The sequence below is a fragment of the Rhinolophus sinicus genome, chromosome 3 (genome assembly GCF_057876585.1).
Source record: "Rhinolophus sinicus isolate RSI-liver-muscle chromosome 3, RSI-T2T, whole genome shotgun sequence".
Taxonomy (NCBI): Eukaryota; Metazoa; Chordata; class Mammalia; order Chiroptera; family Rhinolophidae; genus Rhinolophus; species Rhinolophus sinicus.
This window is the reverse complement of record NC_142503.1, coordinates 28,943,085-28,970,996: the sequence shown is the minus strand read 5'-3', so window position 1 is coordinate 28,970,996 and position 27,912 is coordinate 28,943,085. Positions and strand designations below refer to the sequence as shown.

At 36.9% G+C, this 27,912-nt stretch overlaps 1 protein-coding gene across 3 annotated transcripts; it reads left to right on the top strand.

Annotated features, from left to right (window-relative positions):
- The first annotated feature begins 181 nt into the window (after positions 1 to 181).
- PAIP1 (poly(A) binding protein interacting protein 1) lies at positions 182 to 27,912 on the top strand. Of its 3 annotated transcripts, none has more exons than XM_019736231.3 (11): positions 182 to 399; positions 1,715 to 1,884; positions 8,992 to 9,177; positions 12,653 to 12,765; positions 16,135 to 16,246; positions 17,614 to 17,739; positions 19,376 to 19,482; positions 19,967 to 20,084; positions 20,850 to 20,904; positions 25,590 to 25,683; positions 26,717 to 27,912. In XM_019736231.3, the coding sequence occupies exons 2-11, from the start codon at positions 1,786 to 1,788 to the stop codon at positions 26,808 to 26,810; spliced, it is 1,104 nt and encodes a 367-aa protein (XP_019591790.2). In that variant the 5' UTR covers positions 182 to 399; positions 1,715 to 1,785; the 3' UTR covers positions 26,811 to 27,912. The 3 variants fall into 3 exon arrangements, with proteins under 3 accessions (XP_019591790.2, XP_019591789.2, XP_019591788.2); XM_019736230.3 differs by lacking the exon at positions 182 to 399 and adding an exon at positions 761 to 894; XM_019736229.3 differs by lacking the exon at positions 182 to 399 and adding an exon at positions 865 to 1,134.

The following is a 27,912-nucleotide window of genomic DNA, read 5'->3' as shown; positions in this document are numbered from 1 at the left end:
CTTCTAAGGTCGTCTATTTCCTTAAAATTTCAGGAGGTGAAGAGAAAAGGGAAGAGATTGAAGCTGGATCACAATAGGTGTGATTTACTGTGATAACTAACCACTTTGAAACTGAAAAAGGCAGGGGGTGGGATTGAGCGTATTTTTATTCTCTTTTTACTCCCCGTGGCCCTGCAAACCAAGCAGGTGGCAGAGCTTCTTCCAGAAGCTCTGGTTCAGGACTAGGCCTCCGGGCTCTGTGGCGGTCATTGAACACACCTGCGCGCCACGGAGGAGCGCGTCCGCGAATCCTGGCGCTGGCTTCACGCCCCCTCCCCCCGTATTTTTATTTTCCTGGCATCAACCGTCAGTCTTGCACTTCTCTCCTGAGAACCACCGCATAGGTCGGGCCCGCCTGGGGTAAGCGTCCCTCTTTCCACCCAGCCCCGCCCCGGGACCCGAGGTGTCCCCGCCGGGCCCCCGCGGCGGACAGGACGACCAGCAGCCGAGACCCCGCTGGCCGGGCGGCCTGCTGTGCGGCTGCTGGCAGCCCGCTGCGAAACCGGAGGAGCCACGGCAGACGCGCCCGGGGCCTCCGGGCCGCGGGGGGCCGCTGTGACCTGCCTTCACCCCCAGTGCGCCGAAGGCGGGGTAGCGGGGCTTTAGGGGAGAATTGGAAAGCGGAGGGTAGCGGTGAGGGGCGGGTGCTCCAGCTGCTGTCCGCTCCGCCTGAAGCGCTGAGGAGCCGAGCAGGGGCCGGCCGCCCTCCTCCTCCATGAGGGACGAGTGAGCGCAGCGGCGACAGCCGGCCCGTGGCGCCTCCCCCCGCGTCCTCTCCAGAGCGCAGCGGCAGCGGCAGCGGCCCCCGGAGGAGGAGGAGGAGGAGCATGTCGGACGGTTTCGATCGGGCTCCAGGTGCTGGTCGGGGCCGGAGCCGGGGCCTGGGCCGCGGAGGGGGCGGGCCTGAGGGCGTCGGTTTCCCGAACGGAGCGGGGCCTGCTGAGCGGCCGCGGCACCAGCCGCCGCCTCAGCCCAAAGCCCCGGGCATCCTGCAGCCGCCGCCGCTGCGCCAGCCCAGGACGGCCCCGCCGCCAGGGGCCCAGTGCGAGTTCCCCGCCGGCCCCCAGCGGCCTCCCCGGCCCGGGGCGCTCCCAGGTATGGAGCAGCTCTAGGGGACTCGGTCCTTCAGGGCCAACGCTTCCCCGCGGCCCTCCGCTCGCGTCGAGAGCCGGCGCGCTGTCTCCTCCTTTCCCGGTTCCCCGAAAGCAGTCCCCGAGGGGCCGGGTTGTTACGGGGTGGGGACGGGCCCGGAACGGGGTTTGGAAGGTGGCTGCTGGAATCCTTTGTGCGCCCCGGCGGGGGGAGGGGCCCAGTGCGCGGTCTCCGAGTTCTGCTGTCCCGGGAGGAAGTAAAAATCACCTCCCCTTCCCCAGCCCTCGAAGGGGAGATCTTAGGTGAGCAACCACCTTTTTTCAGCCGACTCTTTTAAAGAGAAAAAAGCTCTCAAGCATTCATTTAGGAGGCAAGTAGGTACCTAAAGGAGCTTTAAAGCAAGTCTATTGTTCCGTTTCGCTGGCTCTCTACACGTATCCTGGCGATAACCTTAAATTTCGTGATGGTTCTTGTTTAACTCTTAAAAACCAGCCCTTCTCAGATAACTTTTCATTGTGTAGTAAGTTGTTATACAAAGGAATGAACGCATCTAACATCTACCCCCCTTCTTTTCCTTTCTCAGAACAAACGAAACCCCAGAGAGCTCCACCTAGTTCACAGGATAACATCCCACAGCAGAACTCGGAGTCCGTGATGGCTAAACCCCAGGTGGTCGTAGCTCCTGTGTTAATGTCGAAGCTGTCTGTTAACGCCCCTGAATTTTACCCATCAGGTTATTCTTCTAATTATACAGTAAGTGCACCCTTTTACTACAACTCTAGGTTGATATTACTGAAATAATATGGTTATCCATTAATCAGTATGCTGGTGCTTTCTGTACAACACATAAAAACATGAATTCATTGAACTCAAGAATATAGTATATTCCTCAAGTATATTCCCGACTCAGGAATATATTTTTTGGTTATTATAGTCAGGGTATCAGAGTGTCGGCTTGAGAGCAGGCATTCTTGTCTGTTTTGTTAACTGCCCTATTCCCAGCATCTATAGAGTATCTCTAGGCGGTTAAACTTGATGTGGCAACGAGCTCTTCAATATATAAACCTGAAATCTTTGTCCATACTTCTGGACAGCCTATAGAATAGTGGCCTGGTAAAATTGACTTTTAATTTGATTTTAGCAAGATAGCTGAATATTCATTGGTTGCTTTAGGGTAAATCAAAAGTGATTTTCATGCAGACTAATTCATGTAGGTGTTTGAATGTTGAGAAGTACACATGGGCTCTGTTAGGTTAAAATAGTGTTTCTGATGCTAATTATTATGCAGAAATGTAGAAGTTTTGATAAAGTACAACCACTATTTTGCCTTTATAATAGTTTTGCCTCGTTTCAAAGTTTATATAAATGGAATCATACAGAATGTTATTTTTGTTTTTCACTTTCATTCAACATCAAAATCCATATTGTAGCATGTGATTGGAAGTGATTTATTCTCATGCCATTCCATTGTGTGACTAAACCATAGTCCCATTTGTCTATTGAACATTTGGGTAGCTTCCACTTTGGGGCTATTATGAATAGGGCTGATATTCTTGGCCATGTCTTAGTGGCTATGTGCCCTTGTTTCTATGTGGTATATACCTAGGAATGGAATTGCTGGGACATAGGGTAGCCAGCTTTAGTGGAGACTGCCTCATAGTTTTCCTAAGACACTGTTCCAATGTATACTTGGAGTAGTATGTGATTTCCAGTTGCTCTACTTCCTTGCCCACACTTAGTATTTTCTGTTTTTTTTAAGTGTAGCCATTCTGTTGGGTGTGTGGTATCTAGTTGTGGTTTTAATATATGTATTTACCTTATAACTAATGGTGGGACACCTTTTTTACTTCTTTTTTTTTTTTTTTTTTGGCTTCCATATTTGGTAGAAAGTATGGAAAAGCTGTATTCCATAATTTATAAACTATGCATCTTAGACTGCATTAGGGAAAAGCTTTGGGGATGGAAGGAGGGAAATATATGCATAGTAGGAAGAGCAGTTGATTTGGGTTGAAATGGGCCATCAATCATTAAAGTAGAAGAAGTAGAAGCAGCTTGGGTTCTTGCCAGAAAATTGTATTTGGCTCATAGAGGAAAGGAATCATTGGAGAGCTGTGAGTAGTTGAAAAAACTCTTAAGGGTACTTACCTTCTAACAGCTACAGTTCCCCATTTGTTTGTCTCCCTATGGACGGGCTATTTTATAAGATGGATGTAATTTTTTTCAGTTCTGTATCAACTAGTTTTACATAGATCAAATGACTCCTGGGCTGTATAGAGCAGTGTATAAAGCTATGTTAGTTCACTTACTTTGAGGCATTGTCATCTTTTAGGCATTTCTTGATATCCTTTAGTAGCTCGATCCCTTCTATGCTCAGTTCTCCAGAATGAATTGCATACTGGAAACTTGTGGCCCTGTTTTTCTTTTCTTTTTTTTTTTAAAGGCTTTTTAATAAGTTACCAACACTTAAATTAGATATTGCAAATCTAAATTTTCTGGTTTCTCTTGAAATCATAAGATCCAGCCATACTGGACTGTTATCTTGATAAAAATTGGCTGAATAGAGGCAGCCCCTTTAGATGGATGGGAGTGTGTGAGCTCTAGTTTGCTCAGTGGCTCACTTACTTCATGTGTTTGTAATCCACCTGGATTCTATAAGCATTCAAGTTTGCTACCCCTGCACTGGTACATTCTCAAGCCTTACTTGTTAACCCTTTAGCCCTCTGTCAAGGCTAAGGAGTTTTCACAATGCCGTAGTCACAGAATAGCAGTATCCTTGTCTTTCCCTTGAACATTCAACAAATAGTTGAACACTTACCATGAGTCAAGCACTGGGGGTACATCACTGAACAAAGTGGACAAAAATTCCTACCTTTGTAGAGCCTCTATTCTAGTGGTCTTGGTTTGGTCTCCAGAAACTCCTTGAGTCTGCTTTTGTTAGACACATGAAAATCTATTGCTTGGTATCCTTGAGCTAGATCTGCTCTCAAGAATGCATGCTTTTCCTAAAAGCCTTTATATTAGTCATATGCTGTGCTTTCTTTACCCTTCCAAAACTCTAAGCTCTTTTATCTTTAGTCCTTCTAATCCCATTGCTAGAAATTCCTGCTTTCTATGCCCACTTACCAGTGAGTTACTGTATCCATCTATTACTGGCATTGCGCTTCTCAGATAAACCATTACGTCTTGAATATTTAATCATTTATGAGAACCAAAATTTTCACAGAGAAATTCATAAAGCGTTTATTAAGAGACACAATTCCCCCAACACACACACAAAAAAATCCCAGCTTTTTTCTAAGAACATCCCCTTTTTAGTTACTGCCCAGTTTTTCTTCTGCCTTTCAGTAGTGACATTCTCCAACATGTAAAATTATTCACTGTCAGTACTACAGCTCACTGACCAAACTGCTGCAAACTGATCCCCCTAATTGTACTAAAACTATTCTTGCAACATTTACTGATGTTCCAGGTTTTAAAATCTATTGTCCTCTTAACCCTCGTCGTGGACTTTATTGACTAGAGGATAATCTGTAAAGTTTAACAAGTCAGGTTTAATGTGCCCGTGCTAGGTACCAAGGATTTTCAGTCTTAGAAAAGTTCTTTTTTTAAGAACTGAATATTTAAGGTAATAATTTTTTATTTTAATTTTCCTTCTCTGTTCATCGTCTCCTTTGTTTCCAAGACTCTGCGATTATTCTCTCAGATTTCAACCCATAAAATTCTGTAGCATTAGATATTATGAGCACCTCTTCTCATTTACCTTTTTTTCTTTTTTTTTAGCTTCTGTGGCAGTATTCTTTCTTTATCTTCACAACTTGCAGCTTATTCCTTCTTCCCTCAGACTGTAGTCTTGGAGATTGTTTTTTCCATTGTCTTACCTCCCTTGGTGATCCTACCTATCCCTTAGACTCTAACCATTGCTTATCTGCCTGCTCATAACTCTGAAATCTAATTCTTTCTCTGAACTCCAGGCTTGTGTTTCCATTTGTTTTGACCTCTTCGTGAGGATCTCATGTTTAAATTCAAGTACAAAAACATGTATCTCCTCAAACTTCATATGATTTTATATCCTAACTAGCTGTTCAGGCTAAAATCTTGGTGGTATATCAGTTCACCTTTCTCTTTCATACTCTTGCCCCCCTTCAATCCAGCTAACTAAAGTACAGTTCACCCATGAACAAATTGGGGGTTAAGGCACCAACCCTGGCTCAGTCAAAAATCCACGTATAACTTCTGACTCTCCAAAAACTTAGTTGTCCCTCAGTATCCACAGGGGATTGGTTCCAGGACTCCTGGGAATACCAAAATCCACAGTTGCTAGAATCCCCTATATAAAATGGCATACATCAATGCATATAGTCGGCCCTCCTCATCCATGGCCTCAACCACAGATTGACAACAGTGCAGGTATGTATTGAAAAAAGTCCACCTATAAGTGGACCCGCGCAGTTCAAACCCATGTTGTTTAAGGGTCAGCTGTAGTCTTGACTATTCCACTAAGTGTCTGATTAGTTTCCTTTTATTCCCACTGCTTTGGATTAGGTTCTCATCTTGACAATGTATTTAACGTACCTACTGTGAAAAATGAATTTTCTAATTGCTGTCCCCCCTAAGCTCTTGTCAAAGAATTATTTCCAAGAAAAATAAAACTTAAATATTCCTCAGTTTGGAAGCCATTTAATTAATTCCACATTGAAGACTGAAGAAATGTATACTTTAAAAAAATCTGGTACTAGAGAACTAACACACAAGCTTTGATTCAAACATGTCGGAGTGCTTGTTTATTCAGAATATTTTTGCTTTTTTTGCTTAAAATGACAGGCTCTGAATCCCCTGTTCTGCTATGTTCAAAGTGGCTTTACTTTCTGCTTTTACCTTCAGAATTCAGATTTTTGTAAGAGTTTTGCTAATATAAAAAAAAAGACTGAAATCAGTGTTTTAAACTACAGTTTGCCATAATGAATGACATTTGATAGAGATCGTTAGGAAATTAATACCTTCAGCTGCAACCTATAGACTTCCTGCTTTTTATTATTAATGGTAGGATACTACAAGTCTGTAAAACTGTATCAAAACTTAAACTTAATTTTTAAATGTAAAATTCACACATTTATGTGGTTAATATTAAGTATATTATTTATGTATGCATTTATAATAATTGCTTTCACAATTTTATAATAAATGGTCAATATTTATAATATGAACATTTCTCCATTGGTAACTACTATTATCCCTTGTTTATCTTTCCAAAATTTTCATTGTGTGTAAGTCTCTTTTTAAAAAAACAAAGTTGTACTAAATTATGGTTCTGTATGCTCTTTAAATTTAACACTATATTGGTGATATTTCTGTATTGATAATGTAAATATATCTTAAGGGGATACATAATATTCCATTATATGGTTATAAGGTAATATATTTAACCAATTCCTTGTTGATGGATTGTTGGATGAGGTTTTGGCAATGAGTATCCTTGTATATAAGTTGAAGTTGGCATTTAAGCTTCTTTGTTGGTTATTTGGAATATAGCATAGAGGTTAAAGTATAGGCTTTGTTCTATACTCCTTTTTTCTAACTAGCTATGGGACTGTGCAAATGACATGGTCCTTGGTACATGGTCCTTCCTTGATCAAACCCACCCTAACCTGCTCCCCACCCACCCTGGTTTTCCCACTATCTTTCCAGGCACTCTCCTTAGTGTGTTCCCCATCACCCTACAGTGTTTCCCTATCTGCCTCATTGATCTCATTAGCCACCACCCACCCTCAGTTTCTGTGTTCTGGCCTTTCCTACAGGCCTCAGGCAAACACCTGTCTCCTTGAGGCCTATATGCTTCTTGTACCCACTGCATAGAATATCTTTCCTCAGATATTTGTATGGCTGGATATTTTTCCCCCTCTTTTTCCATCTCAGTTTAGATGTAAACTGTTTAGGATCCTTCCCTGACCACATTTTTCACAGGGCATCTCACTATTTGAATAATGTCTTCCATCATGGAAGGTTGGCTCCTAAGGAGGAGGAGTTTTTCTCCATTATTCACAGCACAACAGCACATAGAACAGCCTTTGGCACTTAGTAGATACTCTACACTCAAATGGTGGGTTCTTTTTGTTTGTTTTTTTAAGGAGGGTGCAGCTCACAGTGCCCCATGTGGAGATTGAACAGGCAACCTTGGTGTTATTAGCAGCATGCTCTAACCAACTGAGCTAACCGACCAGCCCTCAAATGGTTTTGAGTAGATTACATACTGGTTATTATTAATGAGTTAATCAGTTAGAATACCATCCTAGGTACCAAGAAATACAGCTTTTAATCATTCTACTTTTTGGGTGCTTTTTATGCTTTAACCCTTTCAGGCATGAGAACATGACTGTCGCATTTGGAATACGTTTCGCTCTTTTCCTAGAAATTTAAAAATTTATTTGTTGAACACTTAGTGCCTTACTATGTGCTAGTCACTGGTCCAGGGGTATTTACTCATTAACTTGCTTAACTCATTAACTCATTTCATCCTCAATTACACAGCTGTAATGTTTATGATTCATGGTTTGAATTTCATCAACATTAATGAAAGTCATGGATTCAATTGTGTGATCAGACAAACATTTAATACATGAGAGGTTACCCGCTCTTGTCAGTGAATGCTGTATGCACACGATCTGGGCATATGAATCTGCTGTCCTGCAGCTGGTGTTTCCTGAGTGCCTCTCGTACATACAGTATATGCAACTTCTCATGTAATGTGTCACTTTAATGTCTAGAGAGAAATAAAAATTATGCAATATGGCTTCTGAATGGTGGTTAGCTGAAGAAATAGTGGTCAGCACCAACAATGGAGGAAAAATTGGCTGTGTTAGTCTTTTAAGATTGTATGTCCTTCTCCAAGATGGAGTTTTCCTAAGGGGAATTTTGACTAGGTGTGACTTTTTTTTTCCTTTATGCAGTCACTGACTTTAGAACCTAACCCTTTCATAAAGTTCTTCTATACTGTAGTCATAATTCTAATTCTTTCATATTGGTTTCTCATTTGACTCCTTTTAGAAAGGTAAATTTCATCAAGCAATATGGTTATTATAAGATCACAACTGTTATGTAAACTTCAAGATGCTTTGGGTGGTATTCTAGACATTGAAAGTGTAAGCTGGTGCACTGATCTATTATCATTGGCAATATTCACCTGGCTTATTCTCTTGCCATTAATTAAAAGGTTGGGAACTTCCAAAGGTGGTAGTGGTGGAGATATTAATTGGAAACTACTATTATCAAGGTTGGCTAGAAACCTGGATATAGCAGCCAGAAAGTCTCCTGCCACAGTACACTATGATGAAATTTTTTAGTCACTAAACTATATATATTTCCCTCTCCTTGGGGATTAACAGCCGAATGACAAACCTTACTAGTGTCTCTCAATATAGAAATTGTCAAATACTATAATAATATAGAAAATGGTATAGTGAATCGCCATGGCCTCGTCACTTAGCTGCATGTGGCCATTCTTGATTCTATATTCCTGACCCTTCCTCCCTTCCCATTTTGAAGCAAATCCTAGATCTTATTGTATCCATAAATAGGTCAACATTTTATTGGTTTAAACTATTTCTCAACCATCTTGTGAATCTATCAGATGAGAAGACAATTCCCTACCCAGCTAGATGGAGCCCTTCTGTTAAAACATTTTGACCATTGGGCATGAAAGAAGGATTCCTTAGTGGACTTAATTTTATTAAAGAAAATAACAAATTTTATCATGTGAAGGGTCCCTAAAAATCATTTGTGCTAGAGACATTTCAACCTAAAGCTGCATCATGTTTACTTTAGCCAGTTGCATGGATTAATAATTTTTAAACTTTTTATCTATAGGAATCCTATGAGGATGGTTGTGAGGATTATCCCACTCTAGCAGAATATGTTCAGGATTTCTTGAATCATCTTACAGAGCAGCCTGGCAGTTTTGAAACTGAAATTGAACAGTTTGCAGAGACCCTGAATGGGTGGGTTACAACAGATGATGCTTTGCAAGAACTTGTGGAACTCATCTATCAACAGGTATGTTGGCTGATGGGTGATTATCAGATAGTTTACTTGAAGCTCAAGGATGGTAACTGCTCTTTGAGGGAGGCCAGGTTCATGTTCACCTGCCTCACTCATTAACTTTATGGCTTATGGGAGCTTTCACGTGTCTGTTGGATAAAATTCTATAGTTAGTCATCCATAGCTAGAGCCAGACTGCAAATGCACCTGTGTAGCCAAGGCTCTATACAAGCAGTTGTAAGGAGCTTTGGCCATTTATGAGGAAGGCTACATGAGTCATACCTTTTTTACACACACACACACATGCACACACGCTTTGCTTTATAGGATTTGTAATTAACAATAGTTTAAAAAGACTAATTCTTTTCTATGTTGAATTATATAGCATTATTAGAGTAGGGAATAAACAAATCATGGAAGAACTTTGTTGTCTCATAAATGAGTCTTTAAAAAACCCAGACCACAAAGCACTGTATCTTAAGTTTTAACATTTCTGCTTATTTTTACTTTATTTAAATTTTCAAGGATACATCTTAATTCCTTAATTCCTTGAAAGTCTGATGTCAGTCTAGATTGTTTCTTCACATAAAGTTTAGTTTTGATCCTAGCATATTGGTCATTGACAAACTAATGTTATTTTAAGGAGGAAAAAATAGATAACACTGGATTTTGAAGACATTTGAGTGTGTGAGACTGGCCAAAACAGAATAGTAGATGAACAGAAATATAACTTTTAGTGTTCTTTAAGTCATTGCTGAGTAAACAACTTAGACTTGGAATATATGGAAGGGTGATTATGATAGCAGGTTGACTTTTTTTTTTTTTTTTTGTATCCCATCTAGTGTCTGATTTGACTACATTTCCAATTTGTTGTCGATTATTTCTGGACCCCTGCCGGATTACCTAGCCAACTTTCAGGTTTCCGGAAATGCCTGAAATTTTAGGAAAATAGAAATACTCTGTTTGTTCTGAAAAGTGCTTTTGGCCTCTAAATGGATTGAGGAGGAATGTGAGATAAGAAAATGGAAGAATTATACTTATTTCTTAATTCTTTTTTGGTTTCTCTTCTATTTAGTTTCAGCTCTTCAATAGTCTGCCTGATTATACTTCTTTAGGGCTGAACAGAAGGATATGACCTGACAGACTACAATTTCTTTGCTTGGCTTAAAGCTAGTTCCTCAAATATGTTCTCAGCGTTCTTTTAAGTTTTAACATTCTGTGGTCAGTGATACACAGATTTACCAACAGTTCTTTAAATTTCATTGAAGGAATTAACTCATAGCAACTAACAAAAGAAGACCTGTTGTTAAAAAACAAAACAAAACAAAACACCAGGTTAAACATACATATTCAACTTTGATTCCTCACCAAATACCATTAAAATGACAGTATGGGGATTTTTAAAAGCCAGAATCCCATAAGTACTGAGATGGGAAAAGGATATAGAAGTATCACTTTGGGAGACTAGAAAGCAGGTGGGTGAGTGGTAACTGACATGGCAGATCTAAAAAAGTTGAATTCCAAGCCGGTGAGGAAAGCTGAGAAGCTCCCTGATTTACAATGCAGAATCGCCAAAAATTTCTAAGGATAGAATGGGGATAAAAAAATTGCTTGAAAAACAAAACAAAAACTAGACCCTCTAGATATTCTTGCATTCTAGCAAAAAGCGACTAAGACATGGGCACTAGGAAATGGGGAATTTTATAGGAGATGCTAAGTGTGTTATTAAGTGATGATGAAAGGAGATCCATCCTAAGACATTAGCCATGAGCATAGCAGTCCTGGAGGAGCTAGGTGTCACTGGAATAGGGCAGAAGGCTCCGGGAAAGATTTTCCTGGTGAGACCAGCCCAGGTGCACTTAGAAGATATTAAGAAATTTACAAAGTAGTGAGTTTAAGAATAAAGCAATGAGAAGTATATAAAAAAGAAAATACTAGAAAAAAATGAGTAAGTCTAGGGAAAAGAAAGTCGTACAAGAAAGAAATCAGTATAAGACGTGGTTTAGCTGTAAATGGAAACAAAAGTAATGAATGATATCATGGTATAACCATAATGGTAGGTGGAAGGATTGTGAAATAGTGGAATGGAGTGGGGTTAAGCAGGGTGAAAACTAAATGCTCATCTTCCACGGTGAGAAGAAATAATGTCTAAACTGAAAAATCACAGATCATGCAGATACAGAGGTTAAATTCTTAGCTGAAAGAATTGAAAGTGGTTGTCTATGGGAATAAAATCGAGGTGCAGCAGGGAAGCAGGAAACTTTAATAACCAGCCTGTAGAACTAGTCTTTAAAGTGTGTGATAATTTTAAAAGTAAACTAAAAAAAAAACAGGCAACACCAATAATCGGAAAAGTATAAATTTTGAATCTCAAGTCTTTTTTGGTACCAGATACATCATAAACACATGTGATGTCAGGAGAAACCAGTCTTGATGAGAAATGTACAGGATCCTGGTTGAGCAAGGAAATAATTAGAAATAAAAAGATCTAATTATAAAGTATTTACTCCATGCCAGACAAAGCTGAACACTTGACTTGTAGTTAACTCATTTAATCCTCAGTAGTTGAGTGATGCTTTTACCCCCATTTTATATGTATCTTAACAGAGAAGCTAAATGACTTATCTGAGGTTACCACAGCTAATAAGTAGACCCAAAATAGGGTTGAAAGGACATTTGTTAGATCTAGACTCGGGTTAATACTACCTTTGTAACTTTGGCCGAGTCCCATAACCTCTTAATGTGTGTTTTTCGTACCTAATATTAGGTAGTAAACTATTAATGTGTTCTCTACAGTCTTTAAAAACTACAATGAAAGTTTAACTTCCTGAGTACTGCTTTGTCTATATCACACAGTCTTTGATATGTGGTGTTCCATCACTGTCTTATTTTCTTTAAATGGCTTACCTGCTTTGATTTCCTCTTTACCCCAAGAATTTTTGGACTGTTCTTGAAGTGTTAATCTCTTGCACCAGGTACTATTAAGCACCTCTTTAGGAATCAAACTGAAGCTCAGAGAGGTTTAGTGATGTCCAAAGTCACAGATCAGAAGGCTTGGGAATCCTGTTTCTGGACTGCTAGATGCCAAAGTCAGTGCTGTCCTAGTCTTGAGAAGCACCACATATCAATAGTTTGGCAAATATTCTTGTAATGGGCACTATGCAAGTGGGTTCATTTACATATTTTGCCCAAAAATGGGTTAGTATAAAGCAATAGTGTCTGTTTGCTTTCTGGTAATCTCAGATAAATGATTGGGAGAACTTCCCTTAAATACTTTTCTTTGTACCTGTTCTGGTTCTTGGTATAAGGTTGGGAGAGAGTTAACTTAATTTTCTTATGCCTAGCAATTACAAAAGATTTGTACATTTTTCTGTACAATATGGTTGTTTTTGGGAGTAGAAATGTTTTTTCCTCTCTAGAATGTTGCTGTTAAGTGTTTGCAGTAATGACAACTTATCTGTGTCCTACAACACTTTTTTCTTTTTGAAAGGCCACATCTATTCCAAATTTCTCTTACATGGGAGCTCGCCTGTGTAATTACCTGTCCCATCATCTGACAATCAGCCCACAGAGTGGCAACTTCCGCCAATTGCTACTTCAAAGGTTAGTGTGACTATATGAAATTAAAGGAAAACTTCTAAAGGTACTAGAATTTTACCATTCTTTTTTTTTATATAAAGACTGTATATTATAGAAAGTTGCAGGGGAGACTAGGTGGACTGTTCTTATTTGTACAGTATTAAAAATTTATAGTCACATGGCTATTTTTTTCTGTAATGGTCTCTGCCTTTGGTTTTGTGCTTAAAAAAGACTTTCCCAAGATCTTAAAAATGATCACTTACATATTTCTTAGTACTTTTGTACTTTGGGTTTGAGCTTGGATCTAATTTATTTATTGCCACATGTTTAACCAGTTTTTCCCATACCACTTTTTTGAATGATCCATTTCCTTATTGAGTTGAACTGCTACCTTTATCACACTATATCCTTATATTTGGGTATTGATTCTGGACTTTCATTATATTCCATTCATCACTGGTTCTATTCCTGTTTTATTACCCTACTATTAAAAAGCTCTTAATTTTTTAATATCTAGTTAGTTCCCCACTTTTGTTGTGTGGAATTTTCTTTGCTCTTCTTGCATGCTTGTTTTCTCCAATGAATTTTAGAATCAGCATGTGAAATTATACAAATCTTGTTGGTATTTATTAGATATTTTTGGGATGACATTTAACTAATTTAGGGAACTTTCTTATAATTGGAGTTATTTCAATAATAAGGTTGTGTTTGAGTTTATTATAGTTGGCACCTTAGTTCTTTAAAGATACATTTAATGGTTGCAAAATACTCCCGTCATGTGGTTACACTACACTGGAACAAAATAAAAATTCCAAAAGCACACTTCAGAGACACTTAAAAATTAAACTTTTGATAAAGGTGATACTTCAGATACATATGTACAAGATAAATTGTGCTGCTGACACAACTGGCTAGTCATTTGGGGGGAAAACAAAACAAAGATGGGCTCCTGTCTCAGTCTTCCCACCAAAATATATTTCAGATATATTAAAGACTTAAATAAAAGGACAACAGTAAATGCTAGGGGAAAAATTGACAATTAAACAAAACTCTTATGTTGGTAAAGCCCTTTTAAGCAAGACATGACACCCTCAGTCTCTAAAAAGAGATTATTTAAATTTAATTACATACAGGTTATAATATTTGGGGGGAGTCATAAATTTATATGAACTGAAAAGTAAAAATAAGGAAATATGTAACATATGGTAATGAGCTCATTTATTCAATATGGAAAGAGGGGCCTCTTAGGAATGAGTAAGAAAAAGACCAGTATTTTAATAGAAATATTTGGAATGGCTTTGAATAGGAACAATTTGGAAAACTATAAATGAGAGAAAGATCTAACCTTAACTTATAATTGAGGAAATGAAAATCATAGCTTCTGGAAAGATGTGAAAGCAGGCACCTCTAGTGGGTAGGGTGGCAGAAGGGCTTGCTTATCTTCCCCAGTGCTGCTTACCCCTGGCTATGCCTTAAAATAGGGCTGAGACCCTGCCCCCACTCTTGGAAATTCTAACGTAATGGACTGAAGTGGAGCCTGGGCATGGTTCTTTAAAGCTTCCGAAGTGATTCTACCGTGTAGCCATGGTTTAGAACCACTGTTCTGACTCGACCCCTTGTATGCTTCTGTAGTTTTGTGGTACTGTCAAGGATATTAACATGGAGAAATGCTAATCATATAACAATGAAGAGCAGGGAATAATTCTATTACCTGACTTAAAAATATATACATACTTGGAAAAGACCTAAGTTACCTTCACAGCAGTTATCTCGGGGTTGCAGTGATTTTTCTCTGCTTTGTTTTTTCTCTGTTCTTTGTTTTTCTTGGCATTAACCTTTCTGAAATAAGCATGTGTTGTTTTTATAATTGAACTCTTTACCCTAAAAAGGTTTTGGGTCTTTCTTCTCACCTAGATAATCAACCATGTACGGGGGAGAGATTTGCTTTTGCACATACATTGACATAATGTATAATAGTCATAACATTTATAAAACAAAAAGATCATTTCATCAAAGCTCTTACCTGCAAAATCGTAAAAGAAAGGACAGAGAAAGAGCAGCCAACATGGTGCTTGGATAACTGAATTGGCATTAATTAACTGGTCCTTTCCATTATTAACCAGAATGTTCTATTTATAGATATCCCAACTTTTTTTCTGATGAGGAATTAATATGGATGAGAAGGTAACAAATATCTTCTGTGTCTGACTCATGCACAAGATGTTGTTCATTTAACATAGCTTGTAAACACTGGAATCAGTCACGTAGGCACAAGTTATCCTGGTTTATGGTTGATTCACAAATTGACCCACAGGAAATTCTTGAAGTGACTTCTTTTTTCTTTTCAAACAATTTTTTTACAAAGCAACCTAAACTGGTCCCTCATGTATGAAAGCCACTAAGTCTCCATAAGCTCCTCCCTTGATCTTTAAAAGAACTATCAAAATTAGTTTTATAAAACACATGACGTTCCTAGAGTTTTCTCACCATCTTTTCAATAAAGATAGGAAAAAAATATTTAACACCCAAATGGTAAACATTTAAAGACCATTTAAAAAAATTCATTTTAGTGACAATAGCCAAACACCGTAATTCATTGACGCAGGCAAGGACAAGTTTATTGTCATTATTTTAGAAATCTTGTAGGAACTATGTCTGTAAGCTCCAAGAAGAGGATTTCTTTTGTTAACTTGTGTAAGGCCACTGGGCCAAGTTGGGGGAAAATAAGGTATTGAACTCCTTCAATCTCTTGGAAATAGAAACCAAATTAATCGCTTCCTATGTGTCTGCTCTACTGGGGACTTATCCCCTCGTTTCTTTTCTCTGATTTATATAATGGAAATAATAAGGATAATAGAGTTGATAAGAATTCATTTTATTTTCATCTTAGTTGGAGGCCAGTAATATATTTTTAAAGATATATTTCAAAAGTTCATATTCAGAAAGAGTAGAACATTTTACAGAGAGAATCTGGATAATAACAGTGCTTTTTTAAACAGAAATGCTTATAAGATAAATAAGGTGAGGCATTTTTTTTCCTTCTTTTTAGTGCCAGTATACAGCAGACCTCATGAAACCTATATTGTTTAAACTTACTACAGCTTGATCTGATAGGTTTATTTTCAACTATTATTAGTTTCTTAAAACTAGGAACCCTAGAATGAAAGAGACTGTTTTCTGTTCTCTACAATGGACAGGAACTTTTTATTATAGAATGTCAGAAAGTTGGTACATTGTACTTGCCTCTGTATTGCTTGTGGACAACCAAACCGACAAATGGTTATCTTCTTTGACTATTTAAAAAAATAATGTGTATGGAAAAACACACTGTTCCCCAATATTCCCCAATTAAAAAAAAAAGTCGTGTGATTATAAAAGGCATATCTTTATTAGATGTCGGACTGAATATGAAGTTAAAGATCAAGCTGCAAAAGGGGATGAAGTGACTCGAAAACGATTCCATGCGTTTGTACTCTTTCTGGGAGAACTTTATCTTAACCTGGAGGTGAGGAGAAATTTTTCTTTTGCTATGTACTGACAAAGCCTGAGAATACAAATTGATCTTAATGAGGGTTTTGTGTTTACATGATACTTTTATAACATTATGAGTGAAATGGGAGAGGGAGAATGGGAGAGAAAGAAAATAATACCCACTTATGGGTCTTAATACCCACTCATGGCGGTGTCTGAAATTTAATGGAATGTGAGTAACATTTGTTTTCCTGTTCATGGGCAAGGTGTTGGGAAGTAGTTACTGAGCATTTTAAAGTCTTTGTGTCCTTTTGGAAAGCCATGGTTTACATGCATCTTTAAGCTTTTGCAATACAGACATTTATACCTTTTTCAATGCTTTCATCAGAAACATTAATATTAAACATACGTTTAATAAAGCTTTGCATGACGAGAGGAGAGACTAGAGTTTCTGATTTTTTTCACCTAATTCACACAGATTAGTGCTTCTTGGTCCTATTTTACAAATCTTCCACATAAAATGCATTTATGCAAGGTGTACAGCTAAACTTGCTTCTAAATTGGTGGTATACTTCAATATATGCTTGTTAATAAGCAACATAAGTGCTGAATATTACTTAGTAATGGATTTGCTTAATTTTTTTTTTTTGACTAGTCCTAGATATAGGTATATTTCTTAAACTCTGAATTGAGGACTTAGTATCATAAACACCACTGGAAAAACACATAAATCCACTATCAAATATGCATCTCAGTGCATTTAAAAGGTCTTTGTCTAGTCTGGTGCCTCATTTGCTATTCCTTTTTATCACAGGTGGACTTAATTTTTTTTAATCTCATGTCTTAATCTTTTTCGGTTTTTTATATAAGCCAAGATAAGAGCACCAATCTAAAATGTGCTTTTAATGAGGAGCCATTTTAAGAATGCTGTTGAGTTTCCTATGTGCAAGTACTGATGCCGTGTCTGTGGGGAACACAAAGATGAGGCATGGCTCCTAATTCTTGTAGCCAGAGAGCTAAGATATGTATACAATTCTAATGCAAAACAGTATTTTTAATCAGTATAAGAAGCAGAAAAAAGTGCTATGTATTCCCAAAAAAGGGCGTAGCTTAATAGACTAGAAAATGCTTTATGAAGCAGTAACATTCAAGGAGGCTTAAATTCCGTGACCATATGTTATGTGTGGCAAATGAAAACTTACCTATAGTTTACCAGTTTTATTACTGGTCTTAGTTACATGTAAAGTAAGTCTAATTTTGTGACGATACCAGAGTGTGTTCCTATGATTTTGGTATATTTTTAATGTAAAACACTTTATTTTGCCAACACTTTGTTAGGGCATTTACATATATGTATTATATTTTGGTATAGTTGCTTTTCATTTTCTTTTGTCCCAAAAGATCAAAGGAACAAATGGACAGGTTACAAGAGCAGATATTCTTCAGGTTGGTCTACGGGAGTTGCTGAATGCCCTCCTCTCTAATCCTATGGATGACAACTTAATTTGTGCAGTAAAATTACTGAAGGTAGGTTTTACTAATTTTTTTTAATGTAACAGTTCTATCCCTTTAGTGTACAATTTGGAGAAAAGAAAGTATGTATGATACACAAATGAATTCAAAATTATTACTTTAAATGCTGACATTTTACAATTTGGAGAAAAGAAAGTATGTATGATACACAAATGAATTCAAAATTATTACTTTAAATGCTGACATTTTACTTTGCTCTCAAATTTTTTAAATTTTTGAAAAGCAATATGTACTTAAGCAAAATTTAGAAGTGAAAAAATGGAAGTCTTTCACTCTACCGCCATCTATAAATTCCCTTTCCTTCCTTTCCCATGTCTATATGTATGCTCTCGTAAATAAGATCTTAATATCTTTGCATGACACATAGATTTACTTCTTTCTTCAGTAGCTTCCTAGCATTCCAGTGTATGTTTGCACATTGTTTTTCCATTCTATTGTCAAACAGTTGGGTTTTCTCAGTTTAGTTACTGCAGCACTGTCGGTAATCTTTCACCATGTCTTTACATGTGCAGTTGTTTAGATAGGTTAAATTCCTACGTACAAATTTGGTGGATCACAGAGTATGTGTACTTAAATTTGGTAAGGACACATGCTCCTTGACCTATGAAGGGGTTGCATCCCAGTACACTCATTGGAAGCTGAAAATATTGTAAGTCAACAATGCGTTTAATACACCTAACCTACTAAACGTCATAGCTTAGCCTAGCCTACCTTAAACATGCTCGGAACACTTATGTTAGGCTACAGTTGGGCTAATCATCTAACACAACGAATACACTGTTGAGTGTTCATTGTTTGCCCTCGTGATTGTATGTCTCACTGGGAGTTGCAACTCGCTGCCACTGCTGCCCAGCATCACGAGAGAGTATCATACCACATGTTGCTAGCCCAGGAAATGACCAAAGTTCAAAATTTGAATTACAGTTTCCATTGTATGCTTATTGCATTTGAACCATTGACAAGTCAGAATATTTTAAGTCAAACCCTCATAAGCTGGGGACCTTCTGTAATGCTGAATTTCCATTCCAAATGCTCAACCGGAGTCTGTTCCCACCAACAGTGAATGATACACCTTTCTCCCCAAATCCTTATCAGTGATGGATATAATCAATCCTGGGTTTTGTTTGGTCATAGGTGATGTGTAAAAACAAAAATCTCATTTCAATTTGTATTTTTCTGATCATTAGTGAATTTCTTCATGTTTATTAGACTTTTTTTTTTAGTTTCTGTGAATTACCTATTTATATCCTTAACTCATTTTTTCCGATGAAGTTTGTATTTTTTAATTCAAAGCTTCAGTGTTTATTGTATGTTGCATATTTCAAAAAATATATTGATTAAAATTTTACAGCCTGTTTGAGACATACAGGTAGTATATCATATGATCATTGACACATAAAACCTATGATTAAAATTCTGCTATAGGTCATTCCTTTAGGTTCTCTCAATCAAGAAAAACATAGAAGGTATAGAGATCCCTGAATATCAGATGATAGAGAAGTACGGGGAATATTTAACTTGCTAAATTCATCTTGTTCAAAGAATGCTTAAAGTGCTACTAATATATTTTTAGAATATACTTTATTGAATTCTTTATTTTGATACCTGTTTGCTTGCTTGTTTATTTTAGTTGACAGGGTCAGTTTTGGAAGATGCCTGGAAGGAAAAAGGAAAGACTGATATGGTAGAAATTATTCAGAGAATTGAAAATGTTGTCCTAGATGCAAATTGCAGCAGGTAAGAAATGAAGTAATGTAGACAGCCAGTAGGTCTCAATTCCTTGCTTTTTCTTTGGGGGTTGTTTTTAAATCTGTTTTTAAATCTATACTTCATCAGAATAATTGAAATCTATGGATTTATCTACAGAAACATTTTCTTTAAAGGCATCATATTTTACCTATGGCTTCTGCTCACCTAGCCAATTTTCTAGCCATTGTCCAATAAATATCTGGGTAAAATACTAGTATAAGTCCGGTTGGAGGCATAAAAATGTTTGTAGGATAGCCACTGCCTTTAAGAACCATATAGTTAGTTACATGGAACAAATTTCAAGGCTTTTTTTTTTAAAATGTAAACTTGTGTCATTGTAGGAAATGTCTAGAAAAAGCAATGAATGTACATGTTAAATTTATGAACTAGTTTTAGAAATCTGTGGTATCTTAGAGCCTGGCAACTCTTATGGTTGATATACTTTTAACTCTTTTTCAACTTTTGTTTGCAGAGACGTAAAACAGATGCTCTTGAAGCTTGTAGAACTCCGGTCAAGTAACTGGGGTAGAGTCCATGTAACCTCAACATACAGAGAAGCAACACCTGAAAATGATCCTAACTATTTCATGGTATGCCAATGTTTACATTTTAAATTTTGCTTATTGCTTGAATTTTCCCATTCAATTTTGGAAATTTCTAGATGAGCTATATAAAGCTGTTCTCAGAATTTAATGCCTGTTGCTCGCTTAGGGTCACATGGCAGCAAGCACATGGTAAATGAAAGAAACATGGAATCCGCTAGTGAATGGGTGGGCTAGAGAAAGATCCATCCAATGGCAAGGGAAATTAATAAGGCTTGGACTTGGGTGAACATAGGGATTCCAGGAAGCAGTTTTTCCAGGGAATTCATAACCAAAGGCCTGCATCTCAAACCTTTACTTTGCATGTTGTAGTAAAGTAAATCAAGAAAATAAAAACAGTCACCAGACCAATGATGCTCAGAAGCTCCCAACGTGACCAAACATAAAGTAACTATGGACGAATGCTCCTACAACCCCAGTCTGGAAATTCTTGGAGGAAAAAATGATAGGGGGGAAGGAACCACAACTAAAAATGAGCTGACACTAAATCATAGTGTACAGCAGAACAATTCACCATGAGTGTGACAGACAATAGACTGCAGTGTTAGAACAAGAACTTGAGATAATAAAATAGAAATCTGAAAACCATAGACTTTCTCAATAAAATGAAAATGGCTACTAGGAGGTTAGTGTTTTGTTTGCTTTTGCGTTATCAGGTGCAGATGAATGACATCAGCCATGCTTCATTAATCATGTGCTTTTTAAAAATGAGTTCTGAAATGATAACATTTTTATCACTTTGACTCATCCTAGAATGAACCAACATTTTATACATCTGATGGTGTTCCTTTCACTGCAGCTGATCCAGGTATGTTGTGCCAGTCATTTTCTCCCCATTTTTTGGTAGGATAGTAAATTACAGAAAAACCATAACCTCACCAGCACAAAGCTGTAGCTTTTTGAAGTGTTCACATCAGTCTAAAATGCAGAGTAAAGGCTTGTCTCTCATGGAATATTCTTTTTTTTTTATTATTTTGAAAGTATTGTTTTTTTAATTGGGGGAGGGGAACAGGACTTTATTGGGGAGCAGTGTATACTTCAAGGACTTTTTCCAAGTCAAGTTGTTGTTCTTTCAATCTTAGTTGTGGAGGGCGCAGCTCAGTTCCAGGTCCAGTTGCTGCTGTTAGTTGAAGGGGGCGCTGCCCACCATCCCTTGCGGGAGTCGAACCGGCAACCTTGTGGTTGAGAGGACTCGCTCCAACCAACTGAGCCATCCGGGAGCTCAGCGGCAGCTCAGCTCAAGGTGCCGTGTTCAATCTTAGTTGCAGGGGGCACTGCCCACCATCCCTTGCAGGAGTCAAGGAGTCGAATCGGCAACTTTGTGGTTGGAGCACAGAGCTCCAACCGCCTGAGCCACCAGGCCGGCCCTCTCATGGAATATTCTTTACAATGGTTAGTTACACTTGGAACCATTTCAGATGGGACATCTGACTCAGTATATAGTGTCTTGTCACCCTAACAATGAAGAATTGGAAGAATACCTCAATTAAATGCAGCAATTTTTATTTTGTATTTCCTCTATTTTGTTTTTATACTCTAAACTTTCCAGGTGGTTGAATGGAAAGAAAAGATGGTTCTAGTTCACTACATAGTCAGCAACTTTCATTAATATGGGTTAATATTCACAGGTACTAAGAATTATGGATTTCATTAATGCTTGGTGGGTCAAAGTTAATTAAAATCTAAGTCTCTTCACACTTGCTCTTCCAGAAAAGGACATTTATAAAAAGATTGCTGTAATTGTGATAAATGGGACTACAGTGTGAGCAAGAGAGACATTTTTCCCATTTGGTACAACTACAACCAGCTTATCGTTGGAATTTTCCCTTTTGTTTCCTCTGGATAGCAGGCACTAACTGTCCTGTGCCTGTACTGTAGCACAAAGGAGGTAAAAGAAGGACTGATTAACTTTCAACTTAAATTTTTTGAATGTTTCATAATTTAAAAAACCACAGAAAACTGACCTGTTGATTCCCAGACAAGATAAAACCACTCAGTCAACATTGAACCAAGTTCGGGGTGGCCAGTTGCTCAGTTGGTTAGAGCGTGGTGCTGATAACACCAAGGTTGCCTGTTCCATCTTCACATGGGCCACTATGAGCTGTGCCCTCCTTTAAAAAAAAAAATTAGTTACGATGGCAAATGTTTAAAAAAAAAAAAAAAGATTAAACCAAGTTCATTGATTATGGCAATGTCATTTGCCATATTAACATATACTGTGGGTCTTTTTAGAGACAAAAACCCAATAGATACTACTAAAACCATTATCTGTCCTGTAATTGATACCCTCCTCCCCAAGTTCAGTCCTTCTATTACTTCTCACCCCGAGGTAATTACTGTCCTTTACATTTGTGTTACTATAGTGTCTTTTTACTTTATGTGAGTCTGTAAACAATAGGTATTATCACATAGTAGTATTAATGTAAATGGTATCTTATAGTGCACATCCTTTTGCAACTTAGTTTTCATTCAGTATTATTTTTGGTATTTATTCATGTTGAAATATATACATTTGGTTCATTCATTTTAAATGCCAAATAATACTCAGAGTGTTTATATAAGAACTTGGTTTGCTTTTCTATTTTTCCTTCTTGGCAATAGTTAATTGTTACCAGACCTAGTTTTTTTGTCAGTCTGATTGTATGAAATTGTACATTTTTATTTTCCTACTAATGATAGTGAATTTCTTTTCATGTTTCTGTTGATCTTTTGATTTCTTCTTTTGAGAATTGCCTGTTTGTGTCCTTTGTCCATATTTCTAGTGGACCATTTATCTTTCTTACTGATCTGTAATTCTTTGCATAGCCTAGAAAGTGATCCTTAGTTTTTCCCAGGATGTGCTGTCCTACTATTTGTTTATGTCTGAGCATTTAGAAGCTTTGAGTTTTCATGTAAACTAAATGTATCTGTCTTGTTTGTGCTCTCTGGGACAGTCTCCTTCCTACTATTAAATTCCATTTTCTTCTAAAAAGTCTTACTTTGTTGTTTTTTATATTTAGGTCTTCAATTTGTCTGGCTACTTTTTATATATGGGGTATACTTTTTCCATCATCTCTCATCGCAGCAATAAGTGTTGAATCATCCTTCCTCTTTTAGATAAAATGTTCCTCTGTTGGGTACCATGTAACTCCTCTGTAAGCTTGTGTCTTATTCCTCTGTCAATGTATGTAGATCTTTCTTTTGTTTGTATGTCTTGACACCAATACCACATTCTTAATTATTCTCATTATACATCTTGCTGTCTGATAAAACAAATTTTTCTTCCCTTATTCTTCAATGTTACCTTGATTCCTTTTGGTTCTTTGTTCTTCGTCTTTGTCTAATCTGTTGATCCTATTTAATTGTTAATTTCTAGTGACTATTTTTTATAGAAATTCAGTTTGGTTTTTCAAACTGAATTTGTTTTTGTATTTTGTTCAAAGTATCTTGATCTTTTCTCAAAGTTTTGAGTCCTTTTTTCTCATCATTCTAAACATACTTATTTTTGCTTCGTGTTTTTGTTCTACCTTTTAATTCCAATCCTGCTGTTCTTTCAGATTATTACACCCAAAATTGTTTATATGTTATGATCTTTTTTATTGCAATCTCAACCATCTTTCTTAAACTTTTCCAGAAATGATTTCAAACTTATAGAAAAGTTACAAATGTAAAAATTGTACAAAGAACATCCATTTACCCTTTACTCAGACATACCTTTTGTTAAGTTTACTCTGTTTATCATTTGTTGTCTCCACACTCATTCTTTTTTCTAAATCATTTGCAGTTGGGGTGGCCGGTTAGCTCAGCTGGTTAAAGTGTGGCACTGATAACACCAATGTTGCCAGTTTGATCCCAGCATGGGCCACTGTGAGCTGCACCCTCCTTAAAAAAAAACACACAAAAAAAGAATCATTTGCAGTTAAGTTACATATGTTATAGCCTTTTGAGATTGCTCCAGTGTTTTAACTGCCTTGTGATTATCTGCATGAACGTTCCTTGTGGCTCGGATTGCTGGAACATCTGTCCAAAGTGGGTTTTCTGTTTGCTCCTGCCAGGAGCCACAGGATAACAGTGACTTGGGACAAGTTTTTAATGTCTTGTCATGGTGGCTCCAGGCCCATTGTTACAAATTCTCTGGGTAATCAGTTTCTTCAGAGTACTACCAAATCCAGGCAGAGACAACCAAACTTCTTTGCTAGCTCCCTTTCACTGAGGTGTTTTTCATTTTGCTTTTCTCCCATCCATCTTTTGCTTGAGATAATCTGTCCTTTGAATGTCCTGGGTTTGTGAAGGTTAGATGGTTGTGGAGCATAAATTCCATCTCCCTGTTTCACATGGGCCCAAGACCTTCCTTTCTGAACTTCCGTGTGTTTTAAAATCCAAGGCTATTTGTTACCACATGGTTTACCAGCCTCCCAGCTGCAGTAATTATGTATGACTTTCGGTTCCCTTCCATTTCTGTCATCAGATGACATGATGTTTTTTGTCACCCATACATTTAAAAGAATATCTTACCTGTTATCTCAAGTATTTGTTGCAGGAAGGTTTTACACCTAAAATGGTCCCCAAATTGCCAGAATTGAATGTTAAGATATCACTAATCCTTTAAGCTCCAATTAGAGTTATAGAGACTGACAATCTTGGGAACATGGTCTTTATCCAATCTAATGTCATTATATTATTCTCTTAAAATTTGAGGTAATGTTGTTCATAGAAAACTAATTTTATTAAAACTAGTTTTAATATACACTGATCTATTTTACTATTCAAAGGCAAGGACTCCATACAGACATGCTAATCTTATAAGATACTTAGTAACTCTAAGACATTTGGCAGATGGAGAGCTATATCATATGTATTGCCTTAGAAAGTTGGTATAGCTGAAACATTTATTAGGTCGCTACCTTCCAGCTGTCTTTAAGTAGAGGGAAGAAACGAAAATCCCCTATGCTCAGAACCTATGCTTGGTTAGCTTCCTCTGATTGAGAAACATGGACCAATGGCTGTTACCTGCTAACCAGATAGATAGCTCACTTTACCTCCTTGGGGAGGAATAATGGGGAAGCCGGAAGCCAGGATGTTTGATTGAAATCTCTCCTTGTGAAAGGAAAAATAGGTATAGAAAAAACACATTCTTCCCTAACAAATTATATATCCAATATTTTGTCCAATGGAAAGAAGCAGTAAAAAAATGTAAACAGCATGCACATAGGCTGTGAAACGTACTCTGGTATATTCACAGTGGTTTTGATTTCTAACATATTTAGAGGAATATTATATATAATTTGTGAGCATGTGGGAGGCAAAAGCAAACCAATCAGAAAATAAGATTTGTAAAAGCTGTTCTTAAATACATAATTAAGCTTACTTAATAACAAGTAAGTTAAAATAGCTTACTGCTATTTGTACTTTGGATCTACTTAAAAAGTCATAATACTAAAATTTCTTAGGGATAACTGGCCATTTCTTACGAATTTTTTTCAGCTTTTAAATTTTTTTATTTTATTTTTGTAGATTACCAAGAGAAATATCAAGAGTTACTTGAAAGAGAAGACTTTTTTCCAGATTATGAAGAAAATGGAACAGATTTATCGGGGGCTGGTGATCCGTAAGTTCTCTTTAGCTACTAACTTTATTTGTGAAATTTCTGTGGCCACGGTTTGTAGGTAGAGTTTAGACCAGGAAAAAAGTAGCTAATGAGAATGTGCATTTTGATTTGATGATATATAGTGGTATATATATATAGTAGTTATCAAAAATTTTCAGACAACCATGTGAAAAACAGTATAATTTTGTCACACATGTAGGTGTAAAGGGTTATTGGGAGATGGGGAGACATATAGTCAGTGTCTTGTTGTGGAGGAAAAGTGTAGAAAAGGGAAAAGATCTGGAGTCAAATTCTGCCTCTGCCACATACTTAGCAAATCTTATGTTAATCTCCTGGAGTTTTTTTGTTTGTTTGTTTTTCAATCTCTAAAATGAAGATTATAGTAGTACCTATCTTTTTAAGGTGACTGTGGGAATTCGGTAAAAAATGTGTATATTAAGCCCTTCACAGGGTACTTTAAACTTTTTACTTAACTATGGAAAGCCTTGTTTTCCATCATTTTAAACCACTGAATAGGTGGGAAAATTCTGAAATAGATGATCTTGAAAGTAACATTTTGCTATGAAAGCCTGATTCCAAATGGAATCTGACTAAATTGTCATTGTAGGAATACCATTTCTGATGTTAAGTAGACATAAAATATTAACGCAGCATTAGAGGTGAAGAGCACATCTGAACTTACGTTCTAATTATAGTATAAATGTTGATAAGATAAATTTATGAAATTCAGTTGTGAGCCCCCGAGTTTATACGTAAAGCGTTTGATTTAACTTTTAGATTAGGTTAAAGAATTTAATGTATGTCTAAATATATAAGAGAATCTTAACTTCGAAGACAAGAGACTCAAAATCCAGTGTAAAATTTAACTCATATTAAGCAGTTGTTGTCTGAGGACTGCCAATTAATGTAATTCTAAACAGTTACTGCTTGCATTCTATCACAGCTCAGTCACTTTTTCTCATGGTTTAGCATCTTAGACCTTTTCTGAACTGAAAAATATGAAACGTCTGAGTCATCTTTGCTCCTTTCACAGATACTTCGATGATATCGATGATGAGATGGACCCTGAGATAGAAGAAGCATATGAGAAGTTTTGTTTGGAATCAGAGCGCAAACGAAAACAGTAAAGCTCAATGTCAGCATAATCAGTTTTATAAAGCAGTTTAGGTTATGATGATTTAGCAGAACATAGAAAGCAAGAAATTGTGTCACACTTATACCAAATTAAGGATGTTAAGTTACATTACTAATGTATACAACTTTTGTTTAACACTGTCTGCCAAAATAAACTTTATTCCCTATAACTTAAAATGTGTATATATATATAATAGTTTATTATGTACAGTTAATTCCACTGTTTTGGCTGCAATAAAATCGATTTTGAAATAAATAAAATGTTGAAAGTAAATTTTGCTAGCTGGTTAGAAGCTTATCCTTTAAATTCAGTTTTTCTTGAAGGAAAAGGTCTTAGCCTGGAAATACATATTACTGCAAAAATGTAGCACTCTTTTTTTTAGATATAAGTATATAGCGTTCATTTAGTTTTACATTTAGTGTCTCAATAAATTGGGTTTCAAGTATGATTCACAATTACGAAAATCTTTAGCACTCAAGTCTTAGACTATATCGTTAACTGATTTACATATCCATATGCTGTTTGATACCAAGGGCTGTTAAAATGTCATTAAATAAAAAAAGAAAAAAGGAGTTAGAACTCCAAACTAAACAACCAAGATTCTTCACTGAGGATTTATTGCAGTCCTAGAATTTTTTTTTTTTTTTTCCATCTATCTTCATTACTTTACCTAGAAGCCTGGAGTATTTTTCTGCTTCATTTATATGGCTTTCTCATTTTTATTTTGTGGCATGAGTTGCATTGACTTTTTTACTAGAGAATTTTGCTAGGTCTTTGTCACTCAAGTTTTCATCTGCTTTATAATTGATACACCTTGAAGATCACTTTTCTAATACTTTTACTATAATGTAGTACCACCTCAGCCCTATTTTTACCTAATGTCAAAAAATCTTTTTCCAACTAACTAAAACTTATGTACAAAGGGATTGCTTGTAAATATGCATGTAAATAGTTCTGTTAATAACCCACTGTTTTACATTTGGTACATCTGTGTCTGCTAATACAGTTAGTTTTCTCACTTTTCTGCTTGTTTGTTCAGTCTGGATTAAAATTAGACTTTGAAAATAAAATTGAAATAGTTTTGTTTTCTCTAA

Excerpts from the sequence above, each read along its gene's own strand:
- PAIP1 (XM_019736229.3), top strand. The coding sequence starts at position 867 with ATGTCGGACGGTTTCGATCGGGCTCCAGGTGCTGGTCGGGGCCGGAGC. Across the intron at positions 1,135-1,714 it reads CCGGCCCGGGGCGCTCCCAG|AACAAACGAAACCCCAGAGA; the intron begins GTATGGAGCAGC and ends TTCCTTTCTCAG. Across the intron at positions 9,178-12,652 it reads TGGAACTCATCTATCAACAG|GCCACATCTATTCCAAATTT; the intron begins GTATGTTGGCTG and ends TCTTTTTGAAAG.